General features: G+C 50.3%; 2 protein-coding genes across 10 annotated transcripts in view; one reads left to right on the forward strand and one right to left on the reverse strand.

Annotated features, from left to right (window-relative positions):
* BCORL1 (BCL6 corepressor like 1) overlaps nucleotides 1-3,255 on the forward strand; it is a 64,380-nt gene extending 61,125 nt beyond the window's left edge. For all 7 annotated transcript variants that reach the window (XM_037147100.2, XM_037147099.2, XM_037147107.2 and 4 more), the window contains one exon: nucleotides 1,263-3,255. In XM_037147100.2, coding sequence (XP_037002995.2) covers nucleotides 1,263-1,542 — 280 coding nt within the window. In that variant the 3' untranslated portion in view covers nucleotides 1,543-3,255. The remainder of the gene's footprint in view (nucleotides 1-1,262) is intronic.
* Nucleotides 3,256-9,419: 6,164 nt separating this feature from the next.
* ELF4 (E74 like ETS transcription factor 4) overlaps nucleotides 9,420-19,474 on the reverse strand; it is a 40,833-nt gene continuing 30,778 nt past the window's right edge. For all 3 annotated transcript variants that reach the window (XM_037147096.2, XM_037147097.2, XM_053662360.1), the window contains exons 3-9: nucleotides 17,810-17,981; nucleotides 17,290-17,382; nucleotides 15,516-15,707; nucleotides 14,608-14,691; nucleotides 14,339-14,531; nucleotides 13,379-13,747; nucleotides 9,420-12,024 (exon numbers count right to left, since the gene is read on the reverse strand). In XM_037147096.2, coding sequence (XP_037002991.2) covers nucleotides 11,220-12,024; nucleotides 13,379-13,747; nucleotides 14,339-14,531; nucleotides 14,608-14,691; nucleotides 15,516-15,707; nucleotides 17,290-17,382; nucleotides 17,810-17,981 — 1,908 coding nt within the window. In that variant the 3' untranslated portion in view covers nucleotides 9,420-11,219. The remainder of the gene's footprint in view (nucleotides 12,025-13,378; nucleotides 13,748-14,338; nucleotides 14,532-14,607; nucleotides 14,692-15,515; nucleotides 15,708-17,289; nucleotides 17,383-17,809; nucleotides 17,982-19,474) is intronic.

Raw genomic sequence — 19,474 nt, forward strand, 5'->3', positions numbered from 1 at the left:
GGGGTGTGAACCAAGAGCCAGAGACGAATAACCAGTTACACTGAGGAGAGGCTTCGCAGGTGATACGATGTGCGAGCTGGTCCAGAGAGGAGAGGAGGAGGGAGGGCATGGCACAAGCAAAGGCACTGAGATATAACAAGTTTAAAAAGTTCAGAAAACAGGCCTAGTCCTTTTCCCAGTGGCTGGCACCTGGTGGGGTGGGGGATCCAGTGTGTACTATTGGGTGGATATTTGGCCGGAGAGGTTGAATGGGGTCATGATGTTTGGAAGGTTTTGCATAATATGTGAAAGAATTTGGAAGTTTTTTGTTTTGTTTTTGTTTTGCTGAAGGTACTAGGGATCCATTGAAAGCTGTTTAAGGAATGAGTGAGCTGGTCAGATTTTCTTTTAAAAAAACAAATAATAACAGAGGATCCAGTGAGGGTCGGGGGCAGAAGAATGGTTCTTGGCTGCAGGAAGCTGGTTAGGAGGCTGATGTGATATAGTCCAGGCCAAAAGTGGGGAAGGCTGGACATGGGATAATGGAATGGCAAGAAGGGAAAGCTCTGGAAACAGGGTCCACTGACATGGGGATGCAGCATATCTTCTTGGTTTAGTCAATGCAAGCAGTTGGCCTATGACTGGCCTCTCCAGCACCCCTCCCAGCTGTCCCCAGGCTGCCACCCAGCCGGGTATGTTCAGCAAAGGCAGGCTGGCTGTAATGTGAGCTCTGGCCTTGCAGAAACGATGGTGTTGCTGCCGTGTTGCTGCTGGAGAAAAAACTTGTCTAATGCATTCCAGAGCCAAAGAGAAATGCCTTTTGGATTACCCGCAGTTTCGGCCTTTCTCCATGGCCCCCCTCTGCTGGGGAAGATCTTGGAAAACAAGGAGGCAGGGGAAGCAGGAGTGAGAACAGGACAGGGAAACCAGCTCGGGCTGGCAAGTGTTGGTGGGGAGGAGAACTGGTCCCAGCATATGGTCTATTACAGGTCATGGTGCTGGTAAAGGCCCAGGGAAGCCTGCTAAGAGTTTTAGGTTCTGGGAGGCCTCTTTTCCTCCTGCTCCCACTTTGTGGAAAAGGTCAGTCATGGGTTGAGTGCTCGCCATTCGGTTGAAAGTTGGGCCAGCCATTGGAGTGGGCAGGAGAAAACTTTTGCCTCAGCTACACATCCAAGGAGCCTCTGGTATTGTGGGGGGTAGCCAGACTGACAGCCTTCCCGCGCCATCCAGAGTGTTTCTGGCATACACGCCCCTTCCCTAACTCCTATCCTTGCCTTTTCCAGGCCCTGCAACTGGTTTCTCTTTACTGACATCCTGAAGAGGCTGAAGCTTTCCTCGAGGATCTTTCAGGCTCGGTTCCCGCACTTTGAAATTGTCACCTTGCCCAAGGCTGAGTTCTACAGGCAGGTGGCCTCCAGTCAGCTGCTGACCCCTGCTGAGAGGCCTGGAGGCATGGACGAGTGCCCCCCAGGCTCCTCTGAGACTGTGGAGCTGGTGCGGTATGAGCCAGAGATAATTCGGCTCCTGGGGTCCGAGGTGGAGTTCCACCCTTGGAACAGTTGACGGGGGAAAACAGCTCCTCCTTTTTCTTCTTTCTCCTCCCAAGTTTACCCTTCCCCACCTCCCATGTTTTTCCCCACCGAGCACCAGAATGAGGCAATAATATGGACCAACAAGAAGCCGCCTTATCAATGCCAGCATTAGTGACTGGATTTTTTGGGGAGGGGTTACAATTAGTTCACATCTCCCTGTCATCGTTATTGTTGTGTGGTTGGTAATGGGGGTGGAAAGTTAAATTCCACGTCTGAGGACAAGAGGTCCCAGGGGTGGTGGGAGATGGCACCAGGGTCCCTTGGACTGGCCTCCTTGTATATGACCAAGACCAAACCTGGGCCCTGGATGACCGTGGCCTGTCTGGAGGAGAAAGGAGAAAAGCCTAAATCTCTGAGCGCCCCTTCCATTCCCCTGCGTTCTTCTGTCTTCCATAGTATTTATTTTATTAGTATTTAATTTGTATTTCATTGGTTTCTGATAAGTCTGTATCACTGTGATAATTTGAGACAACTTGTATTGAGGGACTTTCTTCACCTCCTTTCTTTGTTTTTTTCTTGATAAGCTCTGGAGCTGCTCCCTCCCTCCCTCTGACAAAGTTACTCCCAGGGTTCCCCCCCAACCCCACTGGGGAGGGGGTGGAGAGAGGCGGGGGCCATCCACACTTGTAACTAAAGAAGGTAGCTGGTGCTGGCCCAGGGCTGGGGGGTTGGGGGTAAATCCTGAGGCTTTGGTGCTCCCCTACCCCCAGTTTTTTCTGTTTTACCACCCCCTACCCTTTGCAGCAGCCCTGCTATCTTGAGATTAGTGTTTACTGATGAAGGGACAGGATTGTGGGAGTGAGGGGTTAATGGGTGACTCTAATAGAGGAGAGTTGAGAGTGGGCCTGAAGGATAAGATCAGCCCTCCTCATGCTTTCTTCACTGCTCTCCTCAGAGTGCACAGTATGGGTGTGTTCCTGCAGTTCTCCCGCCTGCGTCCCCAGCCACCCCCCCCCTCACCCTTATCCTCTCTGAATACCGAGCCTCTCAGCTCCCAGCCCTTGCCCCCTATCACTCACCATCACCAGACTCGCAGGATCCCTTGCGTCTCTCTTCTCTCTCATCTCCCTCCTTTTCCCTCTGCCCCCTATTCTTCTTTGGAATCTGCAGAGGGCTCTGGGGTCGACTGGTAGATGTGAAAGCCAGGCCTCAGTTGTTTTCTAGGTGAGGGCAGCAGACTGGTCTCGGGCAGGACCCGGGTCTGACTTCAGGGAGAGAGAGGGAGGAGCTTGGGCTGCATCCCTGTCCCCACCCCCGTGTGTGGAATTGTCTTTCCCACTCTTGTTCTTATTTTTCTACCAATTGCTATTTTTCCGAACAATCCTTGTAGAGAGTATGTGCCATCCAAAGGCAGGGGGGCCTAGCCGTGGCCGGCTCTGGTTGGAGATGGTACAGTTTTATTGTACAGGTGCTAAAACAACAACAAAAGAAGAAAACGGGAAAAAAAAGACAAAAAAAAAGCCAGTTTGAGGATGGGGACAATCTGTTCTCTGGAGACTCCTGACCCATTCAGGAGCATTGGTGGTTATTTTCTTTGTATTGTGTTTGTTCTTTGTTCCCAGGGGGAGGTTCTCAGCCCCCTTCTGTAGGACTGCTCCCCACCCCCACCATACTGCCCAATTGGTTTTGAACAGTTGTTCTCCCTTTTAAAACAAAACAAAAATATATATATATATAAAGTTCAGGGGGTTTGGGTTTTAATTCTTTGGTTTTGTTGGGGTTCATGGTATTTTGTGGTTTATTTTATGTTTGCCTTTACTTTTTTGCATTTGGGTGTGTACTCTGGCTGCCCTTTCTGTTTCATTTTAAGCGACTGGCTGTGGAGTCAAAAACTCGTGCATACTGAAAAACCTGTGTCAGGGCTTCTGTCTTTACTCTCCTCCCATATTGGCGTTTCCACATTTAAAGAAGATGGGCATCTTGATGAAGTCAAAAGGAACACCTGATCCTGCTTTGAGGTTTTTGGGTCCTTAGGGTGTAATGACAGAGGACAAGGGACAGTAGCTAATGAACATTGGGGTCACTGGGCAAGATCTGGAAAGAAAAGGAAAAGGAGAGGCAAATCCTGGGGAGTGGGCTGGTGGAGCGAATTACTTAACCTGCATTGGTTTAGGGCGTGTGTGTGTGTGTGTGTGTGTGTGTGTGTGCATGCATGTGCACGCACATTGGCAGGAGGAACCCTCTTAGGTGGCTGTGAGGAATGGTCCTCTCAAAGAAATTACCTGCCTGCCGGCTCTCTTTCCAGCCCTGGACCACCCACGTCAGAATCTGACTGCAGGGTCTTATCAGAACCCTCGCTGTTGTGCCAGTGTCCTGGCCGCCCACCCACATAGTGCAGACCTGCTGAGGTTCCGGTTTCCTAAGAATCAGCTATTATGGAGGTAAAGATAACTTGCCTGCATTCCCTGGATTTTAGAACTTTCCTTCCCCCTTCTGAAAAAAGAGTGGTAGGAGCTACGATTCCTTCTGGCCTCTAGCTCCAGACAGCACCTATGACTGACTGACTGAGGGGAAGGGAATGTTTAACAGGTCTGGGATGAAGCCATTTTAAGCTTCTCACTGTGGCTCAGGTCTCTGGAGAACCCTGGCAGTGTATAGGGCAGAAGATCTATATGTCTGGCCAACTGGGGTCCAGCCATCCCCAGGAAAGAACCGTGGGCCACTCTCTCTGTTCAAGCCCCAGGTGTAGCCTCAACCAGTCTTTCTGACCAGGTCGGGGAGTATCATCCCCTTTGAGCCCCAGCATGAATTGTCTTTAGTGCCCTTTGCTTCCCCACTTTCTGATCTTGAGCTCCTCTAGAATAGTTGCTTTCTCAGGTTCCCAAACAACTTTATAACAGTACTGATTCTAGGTCAGTCCTCTGTCTGACACTTGCAGTTAAGAACTCAGTATGACCCCGGCCAGTATGGTTCAGTTGATAGGCACATCATCCCATTCTAGGTCAGGACACATACCTAGGTTGCAGGGCTGATCCCTCATCTAGGTGTGTATGGGAGGCAGCCAGCTGATGCTTCTCTCTCTCTCTCTCTCTCTCTCTCTCTCTCTCTCTCTCTCTCTCAGTGATGTTTCTCTCCCTTTCCCCCTTCCTCTCCCTCTAAAAGCAATGAAAGAGGGTGTCCGCAGGTGAGAAAAAATTAAAGAACTCAGATATGCCAATAGGTCATGAAAGCTATGTGGTCAGTGCGAGGACTCAGCTAGGCCTAGGATGGTCTGGGAGCTTGAAAAGATGGGCAAGGGTATTGGGGCAGTTGGAAAGACTTTCTGGGAGAGGTGATGCCTATATGCTTTGGTAGGAAAGTAGGAATTAGGGTTGAGTGTGGAAATTGTTGAACTGAGAAGACAATCTGAGCAAAGGCTTGGGAACAAAGAAGGTAGTATGTGCAGGAAAGCACAACCCACTTCAGTCACTGCAGCTGCAAGGGACAGATGGGGAGGAAGGATGCAGGAGCCCTGCTGGCCAATCCGAGGAGCACAGCTTGGGCTTCTACCTTTGCTGATAGGGAACCATGAGAAGTTTGAACTGGGTAGTGACTACTTTGTTTTTGTTTTAATAAATTGCTAAAAATGTTTTGAAGGTGGGACAGGCAGATGGAGGGAAAGGTAATTGCTTGAGGTTCCAAAAAAGGATGAAGGGAGAGTGGTGGGGGTTCGACAGAGTCGTCCTTTTAAGGCAGGAAGGAGATGATGTGGGCAACGTCAGAATGACCCAAAGGGACTGGCATTTGGGTTCGGGTGTATGGGTGCACTCCACTCATCCCTTTAATCCCCTAGAGAAAGAAGGCAGAGTTAAAAGTGGAACCAAACAGCAGTTTCTTCTTTTCTTGTTTTGGGGTTCCTTTCCCCACACTTTCCCTGGAGCCCTCTCACTGCCCTTCAGGATGGGTGGAAAGATCAAAGTAGGAGTTACAGACGCTGAAAAGAAATTTGCATGCCTGATGAGGACGGTTAAGGACCCTGGCCTCTATAAAATTACCACCTAATCCTTTCAGTGTGGCCTAGGGAAAGGGCCAGCTCCACCTCTTACCACCTAGGTTGGTTGACCTTGGGTGAGAACCTAATGTTTCCAAGCCTTAGTTGCTCCTCCTGCCAAATGGAACTTAATTTACGGACCGCGGAAGAGAATCATACTGAGTAAACATGGCTGTTTAGCTGAAGTTATGATGGTCTTAGCAGAATGTACCTCTTTGGGGTGAAGTATTGAAACAGAGGTCCTGTTCAAGTGTCTGCATTCGAGAATAAGGAGCAACCGCTATTTCCCCATCCCTATGGGTGGGTGAGTAGAGGCGGATTAGGTAGTAAAACTCCTGCCCCTTTTATATTCTAACTTATAGCGGGGGAAGCTTGTTAGGTATTTTTTATTGTGCCCTGTCTCGTTAAGATGTGTGTGTGTGTGTGTGAGGACAAGGTCCACCAGCTTAACTGCTGAGGGCGGGGCAGTGCTCCCGTCTTCTAGACCCCACGGTTGGGCTGGCCAGGGCTCCACGTGTTCCCTAGACCACGGATTTCCCCGGAGAAGTGCTGGCAAGCCTGCAGTGTCCAGCTGCTGGGCACAGATGCATCCCCAGCCTCGCGCTGGCCCCCTGGGAGTAGGGGAAGCCGGGCTTTCGCAGCCAGTGCCGGCAGTGGAGGGACCGGACAGGGAGGTAGGGGAGCACTCCCCACTGGCAAGCGGATGTAGTGAATGTAACAAGTGTATCCAGATCGCGCTCTGATTTCAAGGTAGAAAGCGCAGCTGCCTGAAAGTATAGTTAAAAGCAGGCTGCCCAGGGCAGGTGGGCCAAGCCGGACGCCTGCCCCAGGGCTCAGCCCAGGGAACACTGCGTCTCCATAGGGGAGAGCGTGACAACTGAGCTGCCTAGCCACTGCCGCCTGCTCACCTGCGGGTTGGAGGCTGGGGGAGGGGGGGGCGGGCGGGAGGCGATGAGGGGCAGGGCCAAGGCACAACCAGCCAATGGGGAAGGGGCATTTAATCGACTGCTAAATTTGCCCTGGAAAGTGGAGGGGGCAGGAGTGGGGAAAGTTTCAAGCTTCAGAGCAATGAAAGGCCTTGGTGGGGGGCCGAAATCACCCAGGTCTCTTAGGGCACAAGGTCAGGACATAGGGACTAGAAAATGCAGGCTCTGGCCGCCTTTGCCAGGAGCATCAGGCCCCACCCCTACTGCCTCTCCTTTCCTGGGATCCCTGGCCCACCCGCCCACGATTGTTGGCTGGACAGCGCCCCCTGCTGAAAATAGGCTCTCGTGTCCTGCATACCAGGGCTAACGCTCCCGGAGCTCTGGGAAACTGCAACCGCCTGGACTGCCCAGCCTTCGGAGCTGCCAGAACGGAGGGGAATGAGCTCACTAGCCTCAGATCCCGCAGCTTTTGGAGCCGCAGGCAATGGCATGTTTAAAAATACATGATGGGATCAGAAAGACCTATGTTCGTGAGAATAACTTCTTGTCCTGCCCCTCCCATCAGGCCTGACCTTTCTATCACTCAGTCCCACTCAGGAATGAAGAAATAGTCCTGGGGCAAGAGGGGCAGCTGAAAAGGGGCAGGAAGGAGTTCAGGAGTCCCTTGCAACACCTGGTGACCATTGACACTGGCATAGGAAGCAGCTGCCTTCAGTGTTAATATGAGGTCAAAAAGGTTGTGGTAGCCCCCCACCCCCACCCCCAGTATCAGTTGTCCTCTCTGCCCTCTTGCCTGTCATAGCATAAGGCTGCAATCCCCGTGATTAGGTACAGGACTCATTCATTCTTTCAACAAACATTTATTGAGCACCTACTGTGTGCCAGGCACTGTGCTAGGCGCTGGGGATACATCAGTGACTAACACACAGTCCCTGTCCTTGAGGAGCTCACAGTCTATTGGGGGGGGGACACATAAACATGTAACTAAGGACCTACCATGTGCTAAGTGCTACAGTGAGAGGTATATACAAAGTGCTGTGGGAGCCCAGAAGAGGCAGTAAGACATCAGCTGCTGAGGCTGAGGAGCAAGTCTCTTGACTCCATTAAGCCATCACAAAGACAGGGATATTGTTGCCTCACAACCCTGGTTAGAAGAAACTTGTCTCCTAAGGTTCTCCTCTAGCTTTCTCCCATAAGTATATCAGCACTGGTTAGTTTATCATATCAGCTAATTTAACACTTTGAGTTAGGAAAGAAACTGAACAGGGAAGTTTCTTTAGGGATAGGGTACATTCAAAGTAGTAACACCTCTTGGACGTAGGGGCTGGGCGTGGCAGGGGGGAAAGACATGAGGGCACTGAGCCAGGGAGTGCAGACCCTGGGCAGTGGAGCACCTGGGGTGAGTGCCTGTGCAAAGGGAAGGTTGGCATCACCTACCTCAAAGTTTGGTCCCCATCACTTGCCAGCTCAATCAGTAACCGTTTGCTGATGCTCGCTAGATGCTTCATATGTAGTGTGCCCTGCTCTGTGGGTGATACGATCCCCTGTCCCTTGGAAAGTACCACACTAACTGGGAGAGACTAAGTAAGTCCAGGTCATTGAAGATTTAACTAATAATTTGTGATTATAACAGAGATGTCACAGGCTGTTTGTGCTCATTTGCCAAAAGTGGCAATAGCTCTAAGTTTCAAATAAAGAACTCTGGGAAAGGCAGCTTCCACCAACGGAGTCTTGAAGGATGGATAGTGTTCAGTTGGTACTAGTGGGGTGTGAGGGACATTCTAGTTGAGCAGAACCAAGTAAAGCAAGAACACAGAAGTGGGAGACTTAAACAGAGGCTTGTCCAAAGGCCAGTGAATGCATTGGTTTGGCTGGAGCAATACATTGTGCGTGGGGGAGCAATGTGAAAGATGACTGGGGAAGTCCAATGTGACCCAATGGCAAAGGACATTGCTGGAAGGTCAAGGACTTGGGAACTTGTCTGAAGACAGGGCTGAGGCTAACCTCAACATACTTCTGGAACTACTGCCCTGAATCCTAAGTGGCCCCCTTGCCCCTTCTGCAGGACTCCTGGACTGCCTTATGATTCAGCAAATAAATGGTTAGTGCCCAGCTCCCTGGAGATTATTTTGAGTATCGTCTCTACCTAAGCAATGAGGAGCCTCTGAAGGCTTTTTAGCAGACAGAACTGGTGCCCTGGCAGAGGGAGTAAGACAGGTCACACAGGGAGGCTCTGGATGTGTATGGGAGCAGGATAAGCTCTGGGTAGTTTGAGGCTCTGGGAATGTGGAAGGGAAGCTAGATTTGAGAGACACAGCAAATGGCACTGGGCTTCAGGAGATGGGTCAAGTGAAGGCAGCCATCAGATGGTTCTGAAATTTTGAGCTTAGGTCAGGAAAATGGTGGCACCATTAATAAAAATCGACAAGTCATGACAGCTTTTTTCCTTCCCTTGGAAAGGTTTTGTGTATGTGTGTGTGTGTGCGCGTGCGTGTGTGAACTTTCAAAATCAACTTTTGGGAGAGGGGGCCATCATTGAGGGCCTGGCAGGCATCGAGGTGGAAATGTCCAGCAGACCCCTGGACACATGAACCTGGAGCTGAGGAGAAAACTGGGGAATGCAGCCCTAGATTTCAGACTCATCCCCAAAGAGCTGAGCCAGACCCAAGAGGATGGATGAGACCCTTGGGTGATCATGGTACATCCAGAGCCAGCATGGCACAGAGAACAGGTGACAGAAGGTGCAGTTAAGCCCAGCTAGTGCAGGAGGTGTTGGGAATGTGTCACATGCTGTGAGGATTCACAGGGGCCAAGAACTTTCAAGACATTTGATGTTACCACGAAGATATCAGTGGACTTCAGGTGATGAGTTATGTGGAGTTGGGGTGAGGGGGACAGGGCCACCCCTAACCCAGGCAGCATCTTTATGCAAAAAAAAAAAAAAATCAGAGGTGGCTTTCTCAAGATGCTTTACTTTCTACCATCAGGATAATTGTCTTAATAAACTGATTTATTAGAAAAAGAAACTTTAATGCCAAGTGCTGGAGACATGTAATAAATACACCTGCACAACTGTATATGCTCCCCCCCCCCGCAAGGGAAAAACAAGAGAGTGGGAGAGGATGATAGTAGGCTTGGCAGTGACCAAAAGAAGAGAAAAGCAACCTGGGGAGGTAGATCAAGTGGATGGTTTTTCACCACGGACATAGCAAAGGTCCTGAGGCACTGATTCACATTAACCAAATTCACCAGATACCGTAACTGTTTCCGAGGCTGACATGTTTTAGCTCTTAGCTTTGCCCCCTACACTTGGCAGGAGAGGAGCAAGCTTATTTCAAACAAGGGAGAGGGGAGGAGATCCAGGCCCTAGGTGGAGGAGTTGACTTTAAGAGAGAATCAGTGGGCCCTTCCTTAGAAAGAGGGAAGAGGGAAGCAAGAAGCTGTGCAGAGACAGAAGTGCCATGGGAGCTCACATCTGCTGGCTCCTGTCTCCTTGGTGAAAAAGGAATCAGGGTCAGGTGCGAAAATTGAAGAGGGGTAACAGTCTATGTGAACGTCTGCTGTAGCCATGGAAGGGGCGAGTGGGTTGGCAAACTAATGAGGTAAGTAAAAGGCTGGCTGAGCGGCAGGCACACATGAGCAGTAATGGAGGCAGATCCGATCTACTTTGCTAATCAACCATCCCCAGCAATTCCTGACTGCAGGAAACTATCAGGAGCGACATTAAACAAGAGAGAACCCAGGATTCAGGGTGTAGGCTAGGCACAAACACTGGTCTCACAGCCCCAAGCCCTCAGTGCAAACATTCAATGAACTCAGCCCTGCCTGAGGACTTGGTGGCCAGGTCTACCCTTGGAGGGACACTCGGCCCCTAACTCTTCAAGCACAGCCTTCTGTGGTGGCCAAGGTTCCAAACATGCTGTCCAGTGACTGGCAGGCAATGAAGCCAATGCCAGAAAGGAGGCCTCAGTCTAGGCTGGAGGGCTGCTCCCCAGGGCTCAGTACCCTCTCCTCTCTTCATGCTTTTAGCCCACTTGGCTTTCTCCTGTCCCTTAGAACTGTAGTTGCTTCAACATACGCACACACACCAGTTGAAGCTCTTCTACGCAGGACCTGCTCCAGCTCTGACATTTCTACAGATCTGGGGATCCAACCTGCACTCCAGAGTCTCAGAACAACTGAATCTTGGTTTGTACAAAGGGAACTAGAGAACACTTTTCCTGAAAACAAATCCTCATCTCTGTGGCTGACCCACAGAGAGACACATGTTCTTAGAAACCTTATAGTGCCCTCTTGTCCTCTGCAAAGAAATGAAGATACAGACCCATGAGTACACAAAATACATAAGGAAATATTCACATGTGAGATAGTAACTTCCCTGCTGAGGGAACATATAGTGAAATACACCCAGGCAAAAATGGCTCTTCCCACAAAGCCCCTGCACCTGCCCTGGCCACCAACTTCTCCGGAGCTTATCCCTCCATTGCCACATCAGCCCATTGCCCTGACAAGAGCATACCCCCTAGTGCTCTTGAAGGCCATGGTCTGATGCCAGGGATGCTCAAACTGGGCAAGACTTGATTGACCATGGTGACGTCAGGCAGGGGTGGGGGATGGGGGAGTCTGGTGTATTGACATTCCACTAAAATGTAAGGGCTGGTGAGCTACTTAAGTCAGACTCTGCTAGAGTCAGTCCACATGAAAATGATACTCAGCTTTGCCTGGTAGGTCACACTTCCCTGGCCCCTCTATCTATATGTTATGGGGCTCCATCTTAATGAGGGAAGTGGGGTTGAATGGAGAGAAGGAAGCTGGGGTTGAGGATCTAGTCAGTAGGCTTCCAGATGTGGTCACACTAGGCTCAGCCATAATCAGGGACCCTGAGCCTGAGGAGAGCTCAAGTTCAGCCACCGGGGTCAGCCCAACAGTGGGGCAGCTGGGAGGAGACAAAGTCTGGTTTCCCAGAAGACTTGGGTTGTGGGAGCCCCTTGAAACCATGTGGGTTGGAAGTGGCTGAAGGTGAGCTTGATCTCTCAGAAGCTCCCTCAGGGTCTCTTCAGGAACCAGTAGCCCCTCCATGGGGGCCCCAGTCACCACACCCTGCACATAAGAGGAGGATCTCAGTGGCCCATCCTTGACCCCAGGGGCTGCTGTGGCACCGGAAGTCCTGATGAAGGCAGCAATGACAGTCCCAGGGGGCTGAGAGCTGGGCCCCGCCGCTCCAGCCCCTGTGACGGAGGGTGCGGTTGGATTGGTTGAACGGTTGGCCCCAGTCAGAAGCTGGGGGAGGCCACTGAGAATCAGTGGAGTTCCTGGTGCTGCCACCTGGCTCTCTTGGAAACTGGTGTTCAGGGGGAAGGAGGCCTGCAAAGTGAAGGTGTCCTTGAAGGTCGAAGCCGGCGGAACACTCTGGAGAACGAGCTGAGTTGAAGCAGTAGTACTAGCAGGAGGGCCATTGGTTAGCACTGTGGTCAGAGGGATTGTCTGAAGGGTCAAGGCAGAGGCTGACCCCACAGGGGCCACTCCTAGATGGATGTTGCTGGGCACTGAAGAAGCACTGAGAAGAAACAGAAAACAGATTCAGTTAAGGCAGGAGGTATCTCCCAACCGGCTAGAAAGGGCATGGGAGGAAAGGGGCTGAAGGTGTTTTGTTTCTTTGTTTTTGTTTTGACTAACATTTATTGACTTACAGGTCAGAGACACTTGAAATAATTGACATGCAGTATTTTCCTCAATCTTCAAAATAGCCCACAAGTTGAATAAGATTCATAATCTGATTGTACAGCTTGAGGAAACCGAGGCATAGAGAAGTTATGTCACTTGCCCTGGATCACACAGCTAGTATCACAGACTCACATCTAGGCTTTCTGACTCCGCAGCTTGTGTTCATCACTGCTCCAGCCTCCTGCCTTCTCACTTTACAAAAGCATCTCGGTGACCCACGCCAGTATAGCGAGAGCTATACACACACAACCCAGACAAAACGCAACCTTTCCAGGGAAAATTGGAAGCATTTAGCATGGACAAGACGTATCAAAAGCCCTGGCTGGTGTGGCTCAGTAGATTGAGCGCCGGCCTGTGAATCAAAGGGTTGCTGGCTGGACTCCCAGTCAGGGCACATGCCTGGGTTGCGGGCCAGGTCCCCTATCCCCAGTAGGGGGCGTGCAAGGCAACCACACACTGATGTTTCTCTCTCTTTCTTTTTCCCTGCCTTCCCCTCTCTCTAAAAATAAATAAATAAAATATTAAAACAACAAAAAAGAAGTATCAAGAGCTTTCTGGGAGGGCCTGGAGGGCCTGAGGAAAGCAAGGTGGGTGTCCCTGTAATATACTCTGTTGCCTCTTTTTTTTTTTAATCCTCACCTGAGGATATGTTTTTCTATTGATTTTAGAGAGAAAGGAGTAGAGAGAGAGAAAGAAACATCAATGTAAGAGAAAAACATATATTGGTTGCCTTCCATATGTGCCCCACTGGGGATTGATCCCACAACCTAGGTATGTGCCCTGACTGAGGACTGAACCTACAACCTTTTGGCATACAGAGACAACACTCCAACCTACTCAGCACCTGGCCCATGGCTGTTACCTCTTTTTTAGAGTTGGGGAAGCTTAGAGGAGGAGGTTCAGATGTGGAGGGCCTTGGTAGCTGCTTGGGGAGCCCTCTAAGGTAAAAGGAACAGCCCCAGCTAGCAATGGAAGTCCTCCAGGTCAAGTGCTGGTATTGCCATCACTTTGGTGTGTGACCACAGGCAAGTTGCTTTTACCCTTTTGACCAGGTGTGCTACTGGCTTCCCAGGGATTCGTGAGGATCTCATGAGACTGGACACACAACAGAGCTTTGCAAGAAGCTGAAAACTGCCCCCCAAACCTAAGTACTATGGGAAGACTCATAATGACCCTGGTGCCCTTACCTTGCAGCTTTGGTGAGTTTGGCCTGGCCCTCTGGTGGAGAGACAAGCACAGTGGAGGTAGTGGGGATCTCCTCATCTAAAGACAGTCCCAATTCCAGACTTGCTGATGGCTGTAGACCGACCTGCTGAACCTTCGGCTTTTCCCAGGGAGGGCTGCCCTTGCTCTGGGGAGTGGCTCTGGATGAGACCCTGGAGCTGGCTCGCCGGGCAGTGCTGGTGGAGGAGGTAGAGGCCTTAGGGGATGCCTCCGCCACTTCACTTTTCTCATCCTCATCTTCGATCACCACCAGGTCCTTGGGCATCTCTTTAAACTGGTATACCAGCCTCTGCCCTTCCACTTTGGCAAGGATGCCCCTTTGGTAGTAATATCTGTGGGGAAAGGGGTGAGGAGTTAGTCGGGGACATACTGCCCTCCGGTGCAGGGCAAGCATGAGGTGGAGGCTGGCCAGACACCCGCTGGGAGCTCAGGGGCAAGGGCACTGGTTAAGACCAACTGTTAAGAGTTGGAAGGCTTTTATGAAACATCTGAGACCTCCCCCAGATGACTCAAAGGGTCCGTGAGAAGGTGTTTAAAATGCCAACGCCCACCTTGCTTTGGGCTGGAAGGTAAGTAACGGATGAGAGAAGATGTATGGAGAGTGGGAGCTTCAGCAGTCCTACAGCCTGAGACACCATCTGTGGGTCACTCCTGCCCATCTCTCTAGGTCTCTGGCTTGAAGAATGTGAACAAAGACCTTCTTGGGGATGGAAGGCCCCAAAATGCTCTTCTTGCGTCAAAAGAGAAAAACCTAGGACAGAGCTGCAAGAGGGAGGGAATTGTTCCTTCCAGAGAGGGCCTGGGGAGTGGGCTTAGGGCCAAGCAGAGGGGAACATTAGCGGGCCCTACAGCAGGAAGGCCTCGTTGCACATAACAAAGAGCTTGGTGACTCGCCCGGGCCAGGGACCCCCAGAAGCTCCTACCTCAGCGCCCTTCCCATAGTCTCATAGTTCATGTCAGGCTTGTTTTTCTGCTTCCCCCACAGCTTGGACACAGCTTTGGAGTCCACCAGCTTGAAGATGCCTTTCTCTCGCTGGGTCCACTTGATGTACTTGGGGCAGGTGTTTCTGTCTTGCAGAAGTGCCAGGAGGAACTCCCACAGATAGATGGTGTTGCCTGAAGAGGGGCAGGTGGTGAGGGGCAGTGCAGGTACCCTGGCTCCCTTCCCGCCTCAACTGACTCCCAGCCATACCTTTCCCATCCTTAGATTTCTTCCGTATGGGGACACTGGGGTCAGTGACAGGTGAGGTACTGCGGTTGCCCTTTGTCTTCCGGACTGTGAGGAAAAGGCGAGAGAAGGATGAGGCTGAGACCATGGCAGGCACTGCAGGCCAGGCTCCCAAGAGGGAGGGCCTGAAGTTTATCAAGTTGGGTGCAACAAAGCAGACAAGCAAGAGCCTAGGATCATTCTCCTTGGCCACAGCCCTCAGGTACACCTGCCCAGTGGTCTGCCCTCATTTTCAGGCCCCAAAGATCCCTCCGAACACCACTACCACATGGGGCAATGTGGTGCTTGCACGTGAGTCACCCATAGGTCGGAATCTGCCTAACCTAATTTTCGAAATGAAAAGGTGTGACTGTTGTGTGGGTCAGTGGGGTTCTGCCTGCCATGCTGACAAGGCAGTATCAACCAGACATCACCCAAGTAAATTAGTAACAGTGGGGCTTGGGAAGGCCCAAAGTCCTTTCCCATATATGGCCTCAGCTCCATGGGTTCCCAGAAGGAAGATGAACACACATAGCACAGAGCAGAGGCCCCCAGGGGGCCAGGGACTGGCCAGGGGGCCAAAGCCCGGCATCTGAATACCCAGCCTAGGATTCAACCCATTGCGATATCATCAGCAGTTCTGGAAGAGTTTCCATCTATGCTGGGTAGATAGCAGTGACCTGGGAAATGCCAGGCTGTGGGCAAGTCAACTGACGAGACCAGGTTTTACAAAAGGGAGACCTTTTCCTCCATCTTTGCCATACCAGAGAGCTGTCCTCTCAATGTGTCTGTGAGTCTCCACCCACTCATCTCTATGGCCTCCCTTACTGCCCCTCTCCTACCGCCCACCCCCCGGAAGACACACATACACACACACTTTCTCTCTCTCTTACTTCTCTTCTTTGATTTTCCAGTCTTCTTGGCACTTTCCTCTCTGGGGATTTTGTCCTCCAGAGAATGCCCCTCCTGGTCACCAGTGTCATCAGCCCTGTTCAGGGCATTGGGCTCAGAGGCAGGAAACAGGCAGCTGGGCAGACTGGTAGCTGGAGCAGTGTCTGCATCTGGAAGAATCTCGGAGGTGCTGACTACAAGAAAAAGGCCTGAGGTGGCTGGGGCCCAGTGCAGGGTAGAAGTGTGGTCTTCCAGTGCTCCAGAGAATGGGAGGCTCCCAGGGAGGGCAGAAGTGCTGTTCCCCCACAGCCCCAAACACAGCATACACCTGAAAATGCCTCATGTGTCTTGCACCATGGGAAGAGGAAACATCTGCAGAGCTGTGGGCATGAGCTGGCCCCAATCACTGCTGCCACATTTCGAGCCCACTGCTGGTAATGGGGAAGTTCCAGGTGACACTCAAGGTAAAAGGCCGCCTTGATTTAGTTATTCACTCATTGTTACAACTGGAAGGGGCCTTAGAAAAATTTTAGCCCAATTCCTCCGCTTTCCTGATGAGGAAACAGAAACCTAGGGATGGCAGGTAATGGTGCCCGTGGTCACACGGCAAGTTGGTGCTTGGCACATGGAGACACCAGTAAATATCTGTTGAATCTTGAATAAATATTAGTGCTGGAGTTGAGATCAGAAATGCTAGGACTCTTAACTTACAGCTTCAGGACTTTCATTCCTGCACAGTATCCCAGCACCCCCTTTGGGAGGGACAGTTAGGGCCAGGAATTCTCCTGTGGAGTCAGAACAAATGTCTGAGGGGGTTCTAGATGAGAAACCTGCCTTGAGGGCCTTCTGGGAAGGGAGGGCCAACCTCCAAGAACAAGAAAGGGATGAGGAGGTGCCAAACCTGGTATATTTTAAAACAAGCCACACCCTGCATAGTCCTGTTGGGAGTCCAGTAGGACTTTCTAGGCCCTGGGAGAGAGGCCCCAAAAGTCACCCTGGCCAGTAGTATTCAACCTTAAACAGGAAGTAGATTCTGACACATGCTACAACACGGATGGACCTTGACGGCATTATGCTCAGTGAAATAAAGCAGTCTCCAAAAGACAAACACTGTATTATTCCACTTATATGCAGTAGTCAAATCCATAGACACAAAGTGGAACGGGGTTGCCGGGAGCTGAAGGGAGGGGGAAATAGGAACTTAATGAGTAGAAAGTTTCAGTTTTGCAAGATGAAAAGCATTCTGGAGGGGAATGGTGGCGATGGCTGCACACAATACAAATGAACTTAGTACCACTGAGCTGCACACTGAAAGTGGTTAAGGTGGTCAATTTTATGTGTACTTCACCACAGTTTAAAAATTGAAGCCCTGGCCAGGGAGCTCAGTTGGTTCAAGCATTGTCCCAATACTCCAAGGTTTTGAGCTCGATCCTAGTCAGGGTAACATACGAGAACCAAGCAATGAATGTATCAACAAGTGGGGCAAGCTGATCTATCTCTATCTCTCTTCTTCTCCCTTCCTCCCCCTTTCTAAAATCAATTTTTTAAATTTGAAATAAAAAGTCACCCTGGCCACCTTTTCCTTGTTTGTGGGAAAGGGGCCCTCTAGCCCCTTCCCATTTCAGTCACAGCTCAAAAGCATGTTTACGTGTATGTCGGTGAGTACGGGTAGAGATGCCTGCGCGCGCAAGTGCCCGGGAATGCAATGCATGGATGTGATGTTTTTAAATGGTATTTTGTGGTGCCTTGAGTTAAGGCACTGGGTTTCACACTTACAGATCTGCTTCTCATCCAGGATGTTGTTGGGAGACTCAACATTGAGCAAGACTTCAGTGGTTGACATGGTTTGTGAGGTTGCTTCATTTTCATCTGGTTCCAGTTCCATGGTAGAGGGGAGGAAAAAAGTTCTCTTAGAGTAGGCACAGCATAGGCGGTACAGCCATGACCAGGGCCAGCCCAGAAAATAGTGCTAAGGAGCCAAAGGACAGCCGGGAAGGGGCCAGTGGACCTCCCACCTTCTCCATACACCCACCCGAGTTATCTTCGCTCCTCATTGTCCCCCTCCATCTCAAAACATCATGAATCCATTTAGATGGCTTCCCATACTACCCATTTAGATGGGTAGTATGAAGCGATGCTACCTCTTGTTTGTCCCGCCCGCCGCATCTAAGTTCCAACTGTTGGGGATCTTGCCTTCGCTGCATGTGTCACTATAAGCCATTGTGTGTGGGCTGCTGTTCCCAGAAGATAGACCCCTTTCTCCTCCACACCTTCCCTGCCCAGGAAGGGCACAGACCTGCCAGCATAAAACTACCCTCCAGGACCTGATCCTCTGTCATGCACAAGGTCCTGTCCGTTATGATGCCATTGTGAACGTCGTCCAGCTCCAGGCCTGAATACAGATGCAGTAATTCAGGGTAGGGTACCTGCTCCACGATCACAGCGGGGAATACTGAGGGGTCTTCCAGCTGTGAAGAGAGGGATCTGATTGAAGACCCACTTGCTTCTTCCAGAAAGCCCTTCCTACTAGAATCTGGCACTTCTTGCAATTCCTCATTGTTAGAACCCTCGGAAGCTGTCCTTTGTATAAGATGACATTGCTCTGGTTCCAACCTCATTAGGTGATTCTTTGAGTGAATTTTTAATTTATAGAGATGGGTTATCTTTGTACCACCTGCATTCAACCAAGGGAAGACAGTTTTAATTGGTGGTACTTACAGGTCAATCCATGGCCGGGGTCGGTGCTCAGTCTATGGAAAGGGCTAGGATCATCCTGAGGCCGGGGGAAAGGACTAGTCAATAATAAAGGTGAAGGGCTCGGTCTATAGTCAGGTGAGGGACTCAGGCTCCAGTAAGGGTTAGGTACCCAGGGTTACAGGCTCAGATTATGGCCATCCTAGCGCTCAGCCTTTGGCAATGAAGATGAGAGAACAGAAGCATTATAGAGGTAGAAACATAAGCACGCAGTCACTTGCCTGGAGGGGGAAGAGTGTTCCAATTTCCAGTTTGATTCAGTGGGTACATGGGGACACTGCCCATGTTAAGGGGGAACCCTCAAGAGGAGGAGGAGGAGGAGGAGAAAAAGTTTTTGGAGAAAGGTACAGGGAACAGTGTCTGGATATGGTGAGTTTGAGGTACCGTAAAGATAGTTAAGATGAATATGCCTCTCAGGAAGTAAAAAATATGTGTCCAAGAGCTCAACAAGGTGGTTGCTAAATCCCTTGGAGTGAAAAAAATGATCAGGATGAGAATTGACCCCTGGAGGACATGGTTGCTCTAAAACCAAGCAAAGCTACATAAAAAAGGAGAGTGATCACAACTGTTTTTGTTTTAAAATTATGTATAGCTCTGACTGGTATCACTCAGTTAGCTAGCTGGGTGTTGTCCCATAAACCAAAAGGTCACCAGTTTGGTTCCTGGTCAGAGCAATTGCCTAGGTTGCAGGTTCGGTCCCCTGTCAGAGCACATTCTCACATCAGTGTTTCTCTTCCTCTGTTTCTCCCTCCCTTCCACCCTCTCTAAAGATAAATAAATAAAATTTAAAAATAAATATTGTGTATAGAAGGAAATACACCAGAATGTTCATAATGACTTTATTTAAGTTTTGGGACTTTGGGAGACTTTTCCACTCTCTTTCTAGTTTTCTGTGTTTTTCAAATTTTCTTTCATGGGACTGTTAGTTCTTTCTTCATGAAAAAAAGAATGAGAATGCTCAGTTTTGCCTAATGTTCCTAAAGGATCCAGAACAGTAAATATTAATAAAATGCCTTTGGGTTTGGCCAGTGGGCAGTCACCCTGGCTAGACCAGTTTCGGAGGAGTGCCAGAGTCCCGAGGTGCATTGAAATGGACTGCAGACGCGACGGACTGAGGCAGCCTGTTGGGTGTAGTGATTAAGGCCATCAAGTTAAGAGCTGTTTGTCCAATATGGTAGTCACTAGCCACAGGTGACTATTTAAATAT

This window comes from Artibeus jamaicensis, unplaced genomic scaffold (genome assembly GCF_021234435.1).
Source record: "Artibeus jamaicensis isolate MK-2021 breed Jamaican fruit bat unplaced genomic scaffold, CSHL_Jam_final contig_240, whole genome shotgun sequence".
NCBI lineage: Eukaryota > Metazoa > Chordata > Mammalia > Chiroptera > Phyllostomidae > Artibeus > Artibeus jamaicensis.